The sequence below is a fragment of the Tursiops truncatus genome, chromosome 8 (assembly GCF_011762595.2).
Source record: "Tursiops truncatus isolate mTurTru1 chromosome 8, mTurTru1.mat.Y, whole genome shotgun sequence".
NCBI lineage: Eukaryota > Metazoa > Chordata > Mammalia > Artiodactyla > Delphinidae > Tursiops > Tursiops truncatus.
This window is the reverse complement of record NC_047041.1, coordinates 18,129,641-18,147,830: the sequence shown is the minus strand read 5'-3', so window position 1 is coordinate 18,147,830 and position 18,190 is coordinate 18,129,641. Positions and strand designations below refer to the sequence as shown.

At 40.1% G+C, this 18,190-nt stretch overlaps 1 protein-coding gene across 1 annotated transcript; it reads left to right on the top strand.

Annotated features, from left to right (window-relative positions):
• The first annotated feature begins 2,453 nt into the window (after positions 1-2,453).
• Positions 2,454-17,801, top strand: NNMT (nicotinamide N-methyltransferase). Its single transcript, XM_004311381.3, has 3 exons — positions 2,454-2,607; positions 3,590-3,797; positions 17,369-17,801. The coding sequence occupies exons 1-3, from the start codon at positions 2,454-2,456 to the stop codon at positions 17,799-17,801; spliced, it is 795 nt and encodes a 264-aa protein (XP_004311429.1).
• The last annotated feature ends 389 nt before the right edge of the window (positions 17,802-18,190 follow it).

Here is an 18,190-nt window from a genome sequence, read left to right as displayed (position 1 = left end):
AATGTTACTCTGATTCATTGTATATCTCTTTTCCATCAGGGACTCTAATTTAACACGTTAGACCTTTTCACTTCATACTCTTTCTTTTCCATATTTTCCATTTCTCTTTCTCATATACATTTTGGATAATATCTTTTAGCCTATCTTTCAATTTACAAATTTTCTCTTCAGTTGTATCTTGGGGGTTTCCCTGGTGGCACAGTGATTAAGAATCCGCCTGCCAATGCAGAGGACACGGGCTTGAGCCCTGGTCCGGGAAGATCCCACATGCCGCAGAGCAACTAAGCCCGTGCACCACAACTACTGAAGCCCGTGTGCCTAGAGCCCATGCTCTGCAACAAGAGAAGCCACCACAATGAGAAGACTGCACACTGCAACGAAGAGCAGCTGCCCACTCGCCGAAACTAAAGAAAGCCTGCACACAGCAACAAAGACCCAACGCAGCCGAAAATAAATAAATTTAAAAAATTATATCTTGTTGGTTAAACTTCTCTACTGTTATTTATATATATATATATACACACACACATATATATATAATAAAATGTATAAAAATATGATATATCTGTATCTACAATAATACTTTTAGTGCTTTTCAGAAAGAGGGTATGTCTTGAGAGCTAGTCAGACCTATTACTGGAAACTGATATGTCAATATGTAGAATCTTTTTTCTAAAAAAAATGTAAGCAATGTTTATGTTTTGGGTTTGTATAGTATATTCTAGGAAGAGAGTTGATCTAGACTCTGGAGTCTAGGGTATGGTATTTTGGGAAAGAGTGTCCCACTACTTTGATTTTTTTGTGCACTAAATATTTTAGAACTATTTTCTCATGAGGTCATGACCTGAGATAATGAACCAAATACTTTATCAGCTGACCACATGCAAAGAGAAGCTACCAGTGGACCAAGCTCCCTGATTAGATGGGAATGGCATATTTTCTTTCTTTCTTTCATTTTGCCTTCCTTCCCACCCTTTCACTCTCCCTTCTTTCTTCCCTTTCTCTTTCCTTCTTGATCTTTTTTTCTTCCTATATACATGCACTCAAACATTCATAATTATAACAAACATTCATGTAAGAGTGGGTAGAGGGCCTTTATGAGGAAGCAGATTTCTATATATAGTGAAATCTGATTCTGACTATCAACCTTGGTGGCTTCTGAAAAGGGTGGGAAAAATGAATTATAAGGTGAAAGGGAAAGGGGTACAACAGTACCAAGGCCACATATAAGCTATAGAACCATTAGTTTTAAAGCTCCCTGGTAAATTGCCCATCAGTGGGCATAGGGTACATTTCCCAATGTAAGGATTCAATGTAAGGGAAGCTATGATTTAAATTTCTCAATACCTTGAACAGAGAACTTTGAATAGGAAAGATATTATTGAAGGAAACCAAAATATATCACCCTAAAATATACCACTTTGGCGTATTCATTATTTTGAATTAAAGGCACTTAAGAAACAGCAGGTACAGGACTTCCCTCGTGGCACAGTGGTTAAGAATCTGCCTGCCAATGCAGGGGACACATGTTTAAGCCTGTGGGTCTGGGAAGATCCCACATGCCGCGGAGCAACTAAGCCATGCTCTACAAATACTGAGCCTGCGCTCGAGAGCCACGAGCCACAACTACTGGGAATTTAAGGAATTCTTTAAGGAAGTACAGGGCTTAAAGTTCACTTTGAAAGAACTGTCAGGATATGGATTGACAAGAAAGAGTGGGGGGCTGGGGAGGAGGTGCTTTCCAGTTGCTGAGAAATGGCACTGGGGAGGATGGTGAAGCTGCAGACTACAGAGAGGGGATGAAGGGGTATGTAGGGTACAAGGAGAGAGTTAATTGATCTAGTTTTTAAAAATTGCTATTTTACTCTCTTTCCAGACTTCATCTGAGATTCCTTCTTTAGCCAACATACCTTAGCCCTGAGCACATTTCCTCTCCTCATCTTTCCCTTTTTCCTTTTTCTTTTCTTTTCTTTCTTAAGTTGTTTAAATTTAAACCCTTATTTGTGACTCTCTTTCCTGGGAGAATCACTGCAAGAAGAATGATGGTTCCATGGGAAGGTGACGCATCTGTCTGAACCTAGAGGTTCTTCTATGAGTTAAATAACTTCCCTGGTGAGCCCAGGTGAGTCTTCTTGTCTCTCGTCCGTTGCAGCTGAACTTCACCCCTTGGCTGAGCATTGCATACAGCTCATAGCCCTCCCCCTTCCCCTTCCCCCTTCTTTTAGGCTCCCTTCCCCAGGAATTTCATCACTTCCTAGAACTGCCAAAACATTTCTGGTATATTTCTCTCAGTTAGTGTTTAACTAAACATCTACCTTTAAGGAATGGGCTGAACTGATGGAAGAAATATTGATAGCCAGAAACTCAAGAAGACAATTTCTGCAGGGTGCCTCCCTGGCTTCTGGAGGGGCGAGAAGGAGGGCAGTGGACTGTTGGCACAGGAGCGAGACACAATGGAATCTGGCTTCACCTCCAAGGACACTTATCTGAGCCATTTTAACCCTCAGGCTTATCTAGAAAAATATTATAGCTTTGGGTCCAGACACTCTGCAGAAAAACAGATTCTTAGGCATCTTCTGAAAAATCTTTTCAAGATATTTTGCCTAGGTAAGTTTGTCTGTTGTCTGTGTGTCTCCCCTCCAAATGTGAGTCATATAGAGAGAGTCTCAGGGCATAACTCTTGTGTCTAATCATTGTTATTTGACAGCCCTTTGGGCATCACCCATTCATTTAACTCGGATAAAAACTAACATTGGGGTGGATACTTTACAAAGTGCTTTTATATCCATTATCTCCTTTGGCCCTGCAAGAGGATAATCTAACAACTGGAGTTCTGTCCTTGATTCTACATTGATTTGCTAGGTCACTAGCCAGACATTTCACTTAAGAAATGGAGATTCTAGGGACTTCCCTAATGGTCCAGTGGTTTAAGACTTTGCCTTCCAATGCAGGGGGTGCAGGTTTGATCCCTGATTGGGGAGCTAAGATCCCACATGTCTCATGGCCAAAAAACCAAAACATAAAACAAAAGCAATATCATAACTAATTCAATAAAAACTTTAGAAATGGTCCACATCAAAAAAAAATTAAAAAAAAAAAAAGAAATGGAGATTCTAGTAATTATTCTATTCCTAACTCAAAGGAATGTTGTGAATGTGCATGAGATAAAGACCTCCCATGAAGGGAGGATGCTTTTTGAAGAACTGGATGTTTTTTGGAGAAAGACGTTATAAAAACTCAATTTTTAAAAAATTTTAACTTTCTCTCAAAGCATTCCTTAATAGTTTTTACATTATCTGTGTGGCAGTCTTTCTGGATTAGGGGTCTGTACACCAGATGCAGATCTTTTTTTTCCTCCTCCTAGAGCTAAAAATATACCAGCAACATGCTCTACCCTTGAATGGGGAATGGAAAGTAAAAAATGTTTTAAAAAGAGACATTGAGGGAAGAGGGGTGACTAGAGAGATGGTCTGTCTTTGGGGCTCTCCTTGGGGCTCCCCAGCATAGTCCTGGAAAACAGAGTGCAAATCAGCTCTATCTGCCACCATATTATGCCTGACCCCCTTCCTCATTCCCTCCTCTAAACCAGATGGTGTGAAGGGAGACCTCCTGATCGACATTGGCTCTGGCCCCACCATCTATCAGCTCCTCTCTGCCTGTGAATCCTTCAAGGAGATCATCGCCACTGACTATACTGATCAGAACCTGCGGGAGCTGGAGAAGTGGCTGAAGAAGGAGCCAGGGGCCTTTGACTGGTCCCCAGTGGTGGCCTATGTGTGTGAGCTTGAAGGGAACAGGTAGAGAAACTCGGGTCTTCTTCCTGGCTTTCTTAGGGTACCTGTGCACCAGTTCATTTTTCAGAACCAAAAATTATCCTTAGAGTCCAAGTTGAAAAGCAAAGGAAACAGAGAGAGAGGGACCAAAGAGAAATCCAAATGGAGAAAGAGAGAGCTAGAGAGAGAGAACGAGAGTGAAGCACATGCGTGTTGTGCGCACGCGCAGGCACGTGCATGTGTGTGTGTGTGTGTGTGTGCACCAGAACTGCAGAAGACATAGCTGAAAAAACTGAAGAGTTGGTTACTGAGCCAAGATGAGTGGTCACAAAACCTTTCCAGGCCTGTGTATGGATACAGTGTGCAGGTCAGATACTGTAGGACCTTGTTTTAGGAAAACTTCAAGTAAGAGGCCAAACCAGCTCCTCGCTAGAAGGTTTCAGGTCAGGGCTTGCCGCCCTAGTGACACTCTGTTGCTAGCCATCCAAATGCATAGATCTCTGCTGTGAAAGTGGCTAATGCTGACACCGCCAGATATAACAAAAATCTGACTAGGTTTTTAAACTGAGATTAGCAGCATAAAGGAATTATTGGAAAAGAATTTGTTACTCACCATCCATAAAATTAGGGCTTTATATATTGACAACTAATGATCAAAATCTTATAGTACCCTATCTGTAAGTAAATTTAAGCAAAAGTTTGTTTAAATTACTAATTTCTCCCCATGCAAGAAATTGGCAATAGACTACCAGCCAGAGGTGAAGAGTCGAGCACTTCACTTTGTTATTCCCTCGTCCCATTCTACAGCCCAGCCGACCATCAGTGCCTGGAGCATCATGGCTTTGCTGCTATGAATATTGACAAGACCCCAGAGACTCCTTTGTTAATGACACAAAAAGACCACTTTTGTGTTCTAGTGTTTAGCAGAGGAGGTGCCTTGTCTCCTAGAGCTCACATCAGGGAAGGCAGGCACATGCCAAATCATTTAGGGCCTTCAAGGCCAAGTTAATGCTTGTGGACTTCAAGTGTAACAAGAAGACATCAGAGGTATAACTAGGAGAGTGATGTGACCCAACTTACATTTACAAAGATCTCTCTGGCTATTGTGTAGAGAATCGATTGGAGGTTTAGAGAACAAGAGATGCAGAAGGGAGAGAGGATGGTGGCTTGGACTAGGTGATGGAGAGAGACAGAAGGTTTTAAGATGAATTTTTGAGAGAGAATGAATAAGAGCTGTTAGCGACTGGTTAGTGGGAATGAGGAAAGGGAAGTATCAAGCATGACTCCCATGTTCCTGAACTCGAACAACAGGGGGATTGAGGTACCATTCCTGAATCCCAAGTATGAATATAAAATCATGTGTTCTCAACATGTCGCTCAGGAGTATGCCTACCTCCATGTTCTTCTGGAGTGATTGATGGTCAATTCATTTTTCTATACTTGCACTTATATTTGATTCCCATCTATTTACCAACTTTTGTTTATTCCTGAGTCAAGTTCTCTTCTGAAAATGTCTCTAAATTCTGCTTCTATTTCTTTAACCCTCCCATTTTCTTTTAAAGGTCTGCTGGCTTCGGCTTATTAGGAGTATTCTAAACTGTATATTCATTTTCTTACCTACTGTTGCTACATTGTCTTATTGGTAGTAAATGTGGATTGTCAAATCTAAGTTATCAAGATGACTCATTGGTGGTACAATTCTTTATAGTACAGAAGTATGAATAGAAGTTTTACCTTGTGTTCCCAATTAAACTTTTTGGTATCATGCTGAGTCACTAAACTTCCACTGGGTTTTTTGGTCTTTTATTCCCTTTACCAGGGATAGTAAGTATTGAAATCAGAGAGTTTGAGTCCTCCAACTTTGTACTTTGCAAGATATTTTGGCAAATTTAGTGCCATTACTTTTAGAATAAACTTGTAGATTTCTTCAAAAAAAGTTTACTGAGGGCTTCCCTGGTGGCACAGTGGTTGAGAGTCCACCTGCCGATGCAGGGGACACAGGTTTGTGCCCCGGTCTGGGAAGATCCCATATGCCGCAGAGTGGCTGGGCCCGTGAGCCATGGCCGCTGAGTCTACGCGTCTGGAGGCTGTGCTCCGCAACGGGAGAGGCCACAACAGTGAGAGGCCCGCGTATTGCAAAAAAAGAAAAAAAGTTTACTGAGATTTTTATTGTAATTTCTTTGAATTTACAAATCAATTTAGGAGAATGGATATATTGCATCTCCAGTCCATGAACATGGTTTGTGTCTACACTTAGTTAGGACTTCAGTTTCTCTCAGTTCTCATATTTTGCATATATTTTGTTAAAATGTCCCTGTGTTTCATGTTTTTTAATGCTACTGTTGATTGTATCTTTTAAATTTCAATTTCATTTTATTAGTTTCATCTGCTAGTATATAGATGTACAATTGATTTTTTGTATATTAGATCTTGCTGACTTCATTAATTTCATATTTTATTTTATTTTTTATATTAAAATATAGTTGATTTACAATACTTGTGTTGGTTTCAGGTGTACAGCAAAGTGATTCATTTAACATATATATGTATATATCTATATTCTTTTTTCTATTTTTTTCCATTATAGTTTATTACAAAATATTGTGCTAATTAATTTTAATCATTTTTGGTAGATTCCATAGTATTTTCTATGTACATTCTTATATGATATACAAATAAAAATACTTTTACTTCTTCTATTTCAACTTTATGCCTTTATTTTTTATGCCCTATTACATTGACTAGGACCACCAAAACAATGTTGAACAAAAATGATAAGGACAGACATTTGTGTTTTTTTCCATATCTAAGGAAAAAATGTTCAATGATTCATCATTAAGAATGACATTATTTATAGGTTTTTCATAGAAATTCTTTATCAGACTAAGTTCCCTTGTATTTCTAGTTTCTTGGGGGGTTTTAATCAAATGTTTAAATTTGTCACAAATTTTTTTTGCATTTACTGAGATGGTCATGTGATGTTTCTCCATATTCTGAGAACATGAATTATGTTGGATGATTTTTGGTATTTAAACCAAACTGGCATAAAACCCTTGGTCATGAAGTAGTAATCTTTTTATGTATTACTGGATGTGATTTGCCAATATTTTTTAAGGATTTTTGCATCTATATTTATGAGGGATATTGAGCTATAAATCTATTTTCTTGTTATATGCTTGGCAGATTTTGATATCCGCATGATGCTAACTCATATAATAATTTGGAAGTGTTTCTTCCTCCCCTAATTTTTGAAGGAGTTTGTATTATTTCTTCCTTAAATGATTGATAGAATTCACCAATGAAGCTATCTGAACATGAAGGTTTCTTCCTGTGTGAGGGAAGTTTTTTATTAAGAAGAGTATTCCTTTAATGACTATTTGGATTGTCTATTTCTTCTTTTGTCTGTTTTGATAAGTACTATTTTTCAAGGAATTTGTCCTTTACATCTCGGTTGTCAACTTTATTGTCATAAAGTTTTTTTTACAATATCCCTTTATTACTCTTTTAATGTCTGTAGGATCTTTGGTGATTGTCCCTCTTTCATTCTAAAATTGGCAATTTGTCTCTTTTTTTAAATCTTGATTGATCTTGTTAGAGATGATACATTTTATTAATCTTTTCAAAGAACCAGCTCTTGGCTTTGTTGATTTTCTCAGTTGTCCATTGTGTATTCCACTGATTTCTACTCCTATTTTTCTTATTTTCTGTCTTTCACTTACTTTAGTTTTAATATGCTCTTCTTTTTCTAGCTTCTTGAGATAGAAGCTTAGGTCATTTATTCTCACACTTTCCTTCAGCACTCTTTTAGCTGCATCCCATGATTTTTGATGTGTCATATTTTTGTTATTATCCAATTCAGCATATATTCTAATTTTCTTTGTGATTTCTTCTTTGACCATCCATTATTTGTAATTGTGTTGCTTAATTTCCAAAATTGTTGGGATTTTTTTTCTAGATATTGTTACTGGTTTGCAATTAAATTTCATTGTAGTCAGAGTTTTATTTTGTGACCCAGCATATGATCTATTTGGTGAACCTTCTATGTGCTCTACATTGAAAAGAATGTATATTGTCCAGTTGTTGGTGTCGTTTCTATAAATATTAATTCAGTCAGGTAGATTGATAATATTGTTCAAATTCTCTACATGATTTTTTGTTTACTTATTCTATCAATTACTGGGAGAGAGAGTGTTAAAAATCTCAAATTATGATTGTGGATTCATCTCTTGCTCCTCATAATTCTGTCAACATTTGCTTCATGCATTTTGAAGCTTGTTATCAGCAGCATACACTTTTAGGGTTGTTATGTCTTCTTGATGAATTGACTATTTTATCATTATATCTCCCTTTACCTCCAGTAATACACTTTGTTTTGAAGTCAACTTTGATATTAATATGGCCACACCAGCCTTCTTATTCTTGCTGATGGCATAAGGTGGTAGGGGCCTCTAAGATGGTCCCCAGTAATCTTCACTTCATGTATTCATGCTCTTGCTTAATTCTCTCCCCATGAATATCCATTGGATTTAATGACTGGATTCTAACAAATATGGTGCTGTAGAGTGATGGGACATCAATTCTGAGATTAGGATACAAAGAGAGTACAGCTTCCCTATTGGGTGCTCTCTCTTACACTCACTCACTTGTCCTAAGGAGTGAGTTTGGAATCAAATTTACTCCCAGGTGGACCTTCAGATGACACTGGACAACTCTGAGATTGGCCAACACTGCAGTCTCATGAGGGACCTTGCACCAGGGACACTCAGCTAATCTGTACCCAAGTATCTGACCTGCAGAAACTGTGAGATGAATGTTTGTCATTTTAAATTGTTAAGTTTGGGCATAATTTGTTATGTAACAATCGATAAATAATATACATGGTATAGCTTTTTCTACCCTTTTGTTTTCAACCTGTCCGTGTTTTTATATTTAAAATGACTTGTTTTCAAATAACATGTAGTAGGTCTTGCTTTTCAATCCAACCTGACAATTTCTACCTTTTAACTGGATTGTTTACTCAATTTACATTTAATGTAATTAGTGATATTGTATGGCTGAGTCTAAATCTACCATCTTGGTATATATTTTCTATTTATCCCATCTGTTTGGTGTTCATTTGTACCTTTGTCCTGCTTCTTGTTGGTGAATGAAATATTTTTTGTTTTTCCATTTATATAGTATAATTATACACATTTTTAGTATGCCTTTATCTCCTCTATTGACTTTTATCTCCTCTGTTGACCTCTTTTGTGTTTTGTGTGTGTGTGCATGCATGCGCATGATTTTTCTAGAAATTACATAATATATTTGCAACATCTCATGAACAATGTAAGATATTACAACAGTGTAATTCCTATAACCCACTCTCCTGCCCCTTATACACTTGTTGTCATATATTTATTCTGTATAAACTGTAACACTATAATACACTGTTATAATTTTTGCTTTAAGCAGTCAGTAGTGCTTTTATTTGCTTTATTGTTTTATTTTTAATTTTGGTTAAGAAAACACACATCATAAAATTTATCACCTTAATTCTTTAAGTGTACAGTTTTGTAGTTTTAAGTATATTCACATCAGTCAGTAGTATTTTCAATAAATATATATAAAGTCTTCTGTGTTTATCCACAAATCTGTCCTGTCTAGTATTCTTCACTCCTTTCTACAGATCTAGGCTTCTATCTGACATCATTTCCCTTCACCTGGAGAACTTCTTTTAGTGTTTTTGTATAATGTATTTCTGCTGGAGACAAATTCTCTCAGCTTATCAATATCAGGTAAGAATCAATAATTCTTTTCTTCCTCGTAATATGAGGAATTTAACAATTTTTGACACCCAAAGTCCTTCTGGCATCTTCCTTCTCAAAGTTTATTGTTAAACTTTGAGATTTTAAATCCAAATATTGTAATTTAAAGTATTTTTATATTTTCTTTGAACATCATATGCGCTCAGTTTGTAATCATATTTGCAATTATATGGATGTATTTGATGCTCATTTTATAGGATTTTTTTAGTTGTTGAGTTTTTAATTCCGATTCATGTCATAGTCAACCGAGTAAGTCTTTGGACCTTTTTCAAGAAGAACGCAAATGTGACATATTTCCTACACCCATGAATATTGGGAAGGTATTTTTGGTGCCCTTACTCATGAGCAACATTGTAAAATTGTTTAATATTGCTTAAACATTGCTCCACGTTATTCCACCGCATTAAGTAAGAAATCAAGAGAGGCTCTTTTCACATGCCATTTTAACCTGTAAACCCCTTACTTAGAATTTTATGCTGGCTAGAGCCTTCAAACATCACATATGTTCTTCAAGATAACAGTAATTTCAAACTTTTTAAATGGACTATGTGATTTCACAGAATGAAATTGACATTAACTAGAAGAAAACTGTAGTGATGAGGATTTAGACAATATTCAAAATTATTAAATAAGGAATTTCCCAGGACTTATAGAATATCAGGGAAAGTTTATCAAAAAGCTCTTAGTCGTTGTCAGACAGCACATCTTTCCAAGGACCAAATCATGCGTCAAGAGGCTTTTAGAACTTTGCTCTCAATTTCCCTAGCTATCACAAGCCTTTCCATCTTATTCAGAAATGAACCCTTAACATCTAGCAGGATACTGAACGCATTACTTATCTCAAGCGAGAATCGTCAGCTCGTAACAATTGTTCCTGAGACACTGTCCCTTCCCAATCACTCTGTCAGACTAAGGAACTGTATTTTTGGTGGTAAAATTCTGCATTCTCACCCTTATCCTTCTGCTAGATCCTGTGGCTTCAACTGTTTTGAGAATGATAGTGATCCCATTCAACTAATGTCTTTCTTGCATCTTCAAGTTCCTCTATCAACCCATAACCTATTTCCCCTGAGATTATTTCTTCTTTATCTGAAGCTATTTCTTATGCTGACTGCTTCCAGAGACAATTTGAGCTGTCTACTTACTCTTCCTCCTGTTCCTCTGGAGTGTGACTCAGACATTTAGATACCACTCATTTTTACAATTATCCGAAAAGTTGTAAGACACTGGTACCAAATTCTTGTCTCACACTATACATATTCATCAAGTCAGCAAGTCAAATACTAAGATGTAACTAACTACTCAAGAACGAAGCAAGGAAAATGAGCGTCACCTTAAGAAGTCCTAGAAACAGCATTAACTTACCTCTGGCACCTGGAACCTGGAACACGTTGCCTTGTGGTCCACAGACGAGCAGCTTCCATATCATCTGGGAACTTATTAGGAATGCAGACTCTCAGGCCTACCTACAGAATCAGAATCTGCATTTTAACAAGATCTGCAGGGGACTGTATGCATTTTACAGTTTGAGAAGCACTGGTGTTTGGAAGGGAGCTCCCCAACAGGTATGTCAGGACACGCTGGTGGGGATGTGTTAGAGGTGTGCTCTGCAGGTTCTCCTCAGCCCTCAGCCCTTGGGGCAGGGGTCTGGGGAAGTTGGAGCCCCTCCTGGTTGCCTCTACAGACAGCAGCTCCTCCACTTAGCTCCGTGTACCTGACAGGAGAAAGCTTGAGCACCTGTAGAGGTGGCGGTTCTCTGAAATAAATACTTTCCATACAAAGATTTTCTTATCTATTGAGAAAGATGTTGTCTAGGGCGCCCAATAGACACACCTGTGCCAAATTTGTTCTGTGAACTAGTGAAATGCCTCTATCCCAAAGCATCCCTGTATTCCCAAGTCTTGTAAAAGATTGATATTCTTTCTCAAACTCGCCACCTTGGTGGTCATGATGATTGTCTCAGGGATGACTGGGAAAAGCTTTTGCCTTTTACAAGGATGTCTTTCTCTTGAGCATGGGCTCTCACTGCATTATCTCTTGGAGGAAATTAACAGGACGAAAAACCTTCAACTGTCCATTTCTTCAAATGGTAAACATTTCTATTCCTGTGTGTCAAAGCATCTCAAACTTAATGTGCCCAAAATAGAGCTATGATCTTCCCCAAATCTGCTTTATTTCTGGTATTCTTATCTCCTTGAATGGCATCATCATATAATTAATTGGAGAAGCCAGAAACCTGGAAGTCAGTCCTGTCATCTCCCTGTCAGTCATGTTTCATGACCAGCAGCAAGTTCTGTCCACTTCACTTCCTGAGTTCCTCTTAAACCAGTATATTTCTTCCAGTATTTTCCATGCAAGCTGTTTTCTTGGTCCAAGCTACCAACCTCTCCTTCCTAACTGGCCTCCCACCTCCATTCTTGTCCCAAATTGATTGCCTCAAAGTATAAACCTGATCATATCACTCCTTTCCTTAGCACCCCCTTAATATCTCCCCATGGCTTTTAGGATAAAAAGCAAAATTCTTAACATGGTCCACGAAGCCCTGTCTAGTCTGGCACCTGTCTTGTGGTCCCCAGACTAGCAGCTTCCATGTCAACGGGGGGGAGCTTACCTTTTTGCCTCCCGTTCTGCCATGCCCTGTTTTGTTTTCTGAGGTTCAGCCACACTGGCATTCTCCTCTCCATGTTTCTTCCCACCAAAGGGCCTTTGCTCTTGCTATTTCCTCTTACTGGAGTATCCTCCTCCCTCCCTACTCTCTTTGGTCCAGTTCACTCCTACTTATTTATCCTCTGTTTCTCTCCTCACCTGACTCCTTTCTGGAGGAGCTATCCCTGATGCTTCTACACTGGGTCAAGCTCCTAGTATTCTTCTCTTAGTGCCATGTGCCCCTCCTGCCTGGCATTCATCACAGCTTTAATGTTTCAGTTTTGTGGGTGATCATCGGATTATGTCTTCCTCCCACACCAGACTGTAATCTCCATGAGGATAGGATTTGTTTCTCATTGACCCATCTTAGGTCTCCACTGCCCGGTGCTCTTCCTGGCGCACAATAGAAGGTCAAAAAATATTTATAAAAGAAGGGACTGCATGCATTTTGCTTTCCAGACGTTGCCTCCTAGCGTCACTCAGCTGTGGCCTGTATCGAAGGTTCACCAGTGATGAGTCTTTTTGCTCTTACAATTCTCACATTGACATCCAAGCTTATTCAGCTTTTCATTTCCTTTACACGTCTTGATGGTTTTCCCTCAGGAGGGCCTGCTGGAACCTCTGGGGATGGGGCTTGGGGAGGTAAGTGGAATGGAAAAAACATGTCCAGGGGATTCTGATTCACCACCCGCCTTGCAGCGTCAGGGCGGGAAGATCCTGCTTTAAATCTCAGGATAACTACCTAGGGTCCAGACAGACAATCTTACGAAGTGTTCTTCCCAGGAGTCCCATGCTATCCTTTCCTTCCCCTCTCCCTCCCCAGTTCCTTCAGGCTTTTATAGACAGCATATTTACAGAGGATGAGGCTCCTTTTTTTTGGCATATTGATTCATTTGAAAGGCTAGATCTTTAGAGCTAGAGAAATGGCCACACAGTGGTTAGCTTTCTGTAAAACTGCATAACATTTTTCTGGTGTGTATTTATTCCCTACCCCTTGAGCTAAACATGAAGCTGAGTGGTAATTGCCTGTGTCTCCAGGTGAGTCCATTTCGTTGCAGGTGTATCACAGGCCCCGAGGAGCCCTGAGGTGTAATCTTTACATGGCTGCCTCAGCAACTGAGTTCACCAGTGTTTGTAGTGCGTCCGAAGACAAGCAGGTATCCACGACAGTGGGTGTTTCTAACAAATTTCCCTCTCAAATTGGCACCTTCTCTGCCAGCTTTCCAGATTTCACAGTGTGTCTCACAGTTTGGGAACAATTTCCATCATCATCTAACTGGCAAGTACTAGTTCTGTGGCAACTTGTGTTTTTAAAATAGCTTCATACACAGTAGGGCCCAGAGGTCCAACCGGCCTCTGACGTAATCACTTAAATACAGATTACCATAATGTTCCCAAGAGACAGCATCATCTCTGGACACGTTCAAAAGAACACTACATTGTCACTTGTTTAGCTTTTTGTATACACTTAAGTTATCCATAGGTGAGGATAGGTTATTTGAATTTTTTCTATTCTAGATTAATTTACCTCTTCAAAGCCATGTTTCACACAGACTTTCATAATGTTGAATCATTATTTTTTATTCTTAAAATGATCTGTCAATTTATGCATGCTCTGTCAGGTGGGGTGGAAACTTTGTAAGTGATTTCCCTATTTTTAGAACGACTAACCCTCCTGGTTTGTCCAGGACTGAGACCGGTTCCCAGGACATGGGATTTTCAGTGCAAAAACCAGAAAAGTGCAGACCACTAGGACAAATTTGTCACCCTACTACCATTTCTACCCGAAGAAGGGGAACAGGTAGACCCAGTCAAAGGAAATTATCATTTCCTGTATCTCCCAGTTTATTGGTCAGTAGGAATTCCCTGAAAGTAATATCTTGCAAAGCTTTTCTCTCTCTCTCTCTTTTTCATTTTTGCGGTACGCGGGCCTCTCACTGCTGTGGCCTCTGCTGTTGTGAAGCACAGGCTCCGGACACGCAGGCCCAGCGGCCATGGCTCGTGGGCCCAGTCGCTCCGCGGCATGTGGGATCTTCCCGGACTGGGGCACGAACCCGTGTCCCCTGCATCGGCAGGCGGACTCTCAACCACTGCGCCACCAGGGAAGCCCTCTTTTTTTTTTTTTTTTTTAATATTTTGGTTGGCATTTTTTTAAAAAAATTATTTATTTATTTATTGGCTGCACTGGGTCTTCGTTGCTGCGAGCATGTTTTCTTTAATTGTGGCGAGCAGGGGCTACTCTTTGTTGCAGTGCGCGGGCTTCTCATTGCAGTGGCTTCACTTGTTGCGGAACACCGGCTCTAGGCGCGCAGGCTCAGTAGTTGTGGCTCACGGACTCTAGAGTACAGGCTCCGTAGTTGTGGTGCACAGGCTCAGTAGTTGTGGCACGTGAACTCTAGAGCACAGGCTCAGTAGTTGTGGTGCACGGGCTTAGTTTCTTCGCAGCATGTGGGCTCTTCCCAGACCAGGGATCAAACCCGTGTCCCATGCATTGGCAGGCGGATTCTTAACCACTGCGCCAGTGGGCAAGTCCTCTCTCTCTCTCTTTTAATAGAACAGCTTTATTGAGATAAAATTCACATAACATACGATTCACCCATGTGAAGGGTGCCATTCAGTAGTTCTTAGTATGTTCACAGAATTGTGTGATCCTCAGCACGATTTTAGAACATCTCATAACTCCCCAAAGAAACCCTATACCCACAAGCAATCATTCTCCTTTCCCCAATCCTCTCAGCCCCGAGCAACTACTCGTCTGCTTTCAGTCTCTACAGACTTGTCTTTTCTAGATATTTCATATAAATGGAATCGTACAATATGTGGTCTTTTGTGTCGGCTTCTGTCACTGAGCATCATGTTTTTAAGGTTCTTCCATGTTGTAGCCTGTGTCAGTTGTTCGTTCCTCTTTATTACTGAATAATATTCCATTGTATGGATAGACCACATTTTATTTATCTATTCATAATTTGTTGGACATTTGGGTTGTTTCCATCTTTTGGCTATTATGAATAATGCTGCTATAAATACTCATGGACAAGATTTTGTGTGGACACATGTTTTCATTTCTCTTGGGTATAATCCTATGATTAGAATTCCTGGGTCATAGAGTCTGCCATACAGAGTGAAATAAGTCAGAAAGAGAAAAACAAATACCATATGCTAACACATATATATGGAATCTAAGTAAAAAAATGGTTATGAAGAACCTAGGAGTAAGACAGGAATAAAGACACAGACATAGAGAATGGACTTGAGGACACGGGGAGAGGGAAGGGTAAGCTGGGACGAAGTGAGAGAGTGACATGGACATAGATACACTACCAAATGTAAAATAGATAGCTAGTGGGAAGCAGCCGCATAGCACAGGGAGATCAGCTCGGTGTTTTGTGACCACCTAGAGGGATGGGATAGGGAGGGTGGGAGGGAGACGCAAGAGGGAGGAGATTTGGGGATATATGTGTATGTATAGCTGATTCACTTTGTTATAAAGCAGAAAGTAACACACCATTGTAAAGCAATTATACTCCAATAAAGATGTTAAAAATAAAAACCAACAGAATTCCTGGGTCATGTTAAATCTCTATGTTAAACCTTTTTTTTTTTTTTTTGGAACTTCCAGACTGTTTTCCAAAGTAGCTGGACCATTGTACCATCTCACCAACAGTGTATGTAGGTTCCAGTTTCTCCATGTCCTTGCCAACACTTAGTTATTATCTGTCTTTTTTATTATAATCATCCTAGTTGGTGCAAAGTGGTATCTCATGGTTTGATTTTCATTTTTCTGATGTCAGCGATATTGAGCATCTTTTCTTATGCTTATTAAGCTTCTTAAATGGAAAATTATAACACAATTAAAGGATGTTTGTAAATAACTGATTATACACACTAGGCTTTAGATTTTAACTAAGTATTTAAATAGGATGCCCACAGCTAATTGCTATTATCTCAAATCATTCTACCTGGAGGTAAATCTCCAAGTTTTCTTTAAACCATCAACTTTTCCTCAAGACCAGAAATGGTCCCAGTATAAATCTCTCTCATTTGCTCTGATGTTGGGCCATCCTCCGTTCTCTCTATCAAGCATCGTTGCCTGAGTGGCTGTCTTCTCTGGAGCCAGCGCCTGTGTGTTTCTTGCACATAAGCCTGGATTTGCAACCCTGGTGCTTTGTTGATTAACTTCCTCAAAGTGTTGGATACTCAGTCATCACTCATACTATTTGGACTCAGTGGCCTTCTGGGCACTTTATACACTCAGCGATTCCTCTCTTTGTCTTACCTCTCTGATTTTCTGCTACTTCTTTTCCTTTGTCTGTTCCCTTTCTCCAGTTTCTCTTGCTTACTCTACGTGTTTATTTAATTTTGTTCATTGGTTAGTTTGTTCCTTTATTCCTCCACTAATAAATTCCAAAAGGATCTGAGGCACTGGATTCCATCTCCTGCCCTTGCCTTTTCTCCTGTCATTAACGAATTTTCTCTCAAGAAACCCCATTGATTTGGCAGAAAAGGATAGGATTCCTAGCAAGGCTACCAAGAAAACGATCTCCATCAGGAAACATAATCCCTATCTGCACTATCTTTTGGAGCCTGAGAATGGAAACAAGGAGTTTTCATCTTTCTAGAAAGACCCTGGCCACAGCTGTGTGACATGATCAACAGTTTCTACGAATGTCTGTGGATGACCTCCTATTGGTCAGCAGCTACTACAAAGATACCATTTCTGCATTTAAACCATTATTGCTTGATAGATGTGGCCAAACAGTCACTACCTTACAGTTTGGTGGAGGGAACAAGGGTAATAATAATAATAATAACAACAATAATAAATGATGTAGGCACTATTCTAAGCAGTAGAAGAAGAATTTCATGGGGGCAGTCCACTGTAGAAGCAGGCAACTAGGTATTTTTATTATCATTTCCATATTATTATTTACTTTGTAAAAAGATTTAACCCAGCACAAGGTAATATGGTCACCTTCAGATACCAAAATGGTCCCTCATTTCTTCTTTATCTGTTTTTACAACAGGGATGGCCCTAAGGTTATACCCTTTGGGACAACACTGCCATTTTCATTCCTGACCTAAGAGATCTGGGGTTCCCATGAGTGGGGTAGCCAGTGATCTTTGTCGGTTTGTGTGTTTCAGAGTCAAGGGGCCAGAGAAGGAGGAGAAGTTGAGGCGGGCGATCAAGCAGGTCCTGAAGTGTGACGTGACTCAGAGCTGGCCTCTGGGGGCTGTCCCTCTGCCCCCGGCCGACTGCCTGCTCAGCACGCTGTGCCTGGACGCCGCCTGCCCGGACCTCCCTGCCTACCGCGCGGCCCTCAGGAACCTCGGCAGCCTGCTGAAGCCGGGGGGCTTCCTGGTGCTCGTCGATGCTCTGAAGAGCAGCTACTACATGATCGGCGAGCAGAGGTTCTCCAGCCTCTGCCTGGGCCGGGAGGCAGTGGAGGCTGCCGTGAGGGAGGCCGGCTACACCATTGAACAGTTTGAAGTGATTTCCCAAAGTTATTCTTCCAACATGGCCAGCAATGAAGGGCTTTTCTCCCTGGTGGGGCGGAAGCTGAGCGCATCTGTATGATACCTTGGGATCGCCATTAAAGCAATTCCTCTGGCTTACCCAGTTGACTTCAATCCTTGGTTCTAACTGCCATGGTCATTGTTCTGAGTAGAGGCTAATGGCTGGGGCCCAATGGTTCATCTAGGGCAGGGTTAGAGTGGTCAATCTGCCTAGGAACCATTGGTTGACCACCTACTCTGTGCTCCCCATGTGTGCTGGTGTTATGAGGACTCCAACATGACCAATGGGCATGTCTAGTCTTCACTGCCTATGATTACAAAAGAATACCTCATTTTCCTTGAATATCCCAGTTATGATGGCTTAAGCCCACACATGCCTACAGAGAAGTGTCTGCAGTTATTCACTCCTCATTTCCTGGAGGCCCTGATGCCTTCTTCTCTCCCAGGAAC

Coding starts and splice junctions, on each gene's coding strand:
- NNMT (XM_004311381.3), top strand. CDS start 2,454: ATGGAATCTGGCTTCACCTCCAAGGACACTTATCTGAGCCATTTTAAC. Junction 2,608..3,589: donor TTTCAAGATATTTTGCCTAG/GTAAGTTTGTCT, acceptor CCTCTAAACCAG/ATGGTGTGAAGGGAGACCTC. Junction 3,798..17,368: donor TGTGAGCTTGAAGGGAACAG/GTAGAGAAACTC, acceptor TGTGTGTTTCAG/AGTCAAGGGGCCAGAGAAGG.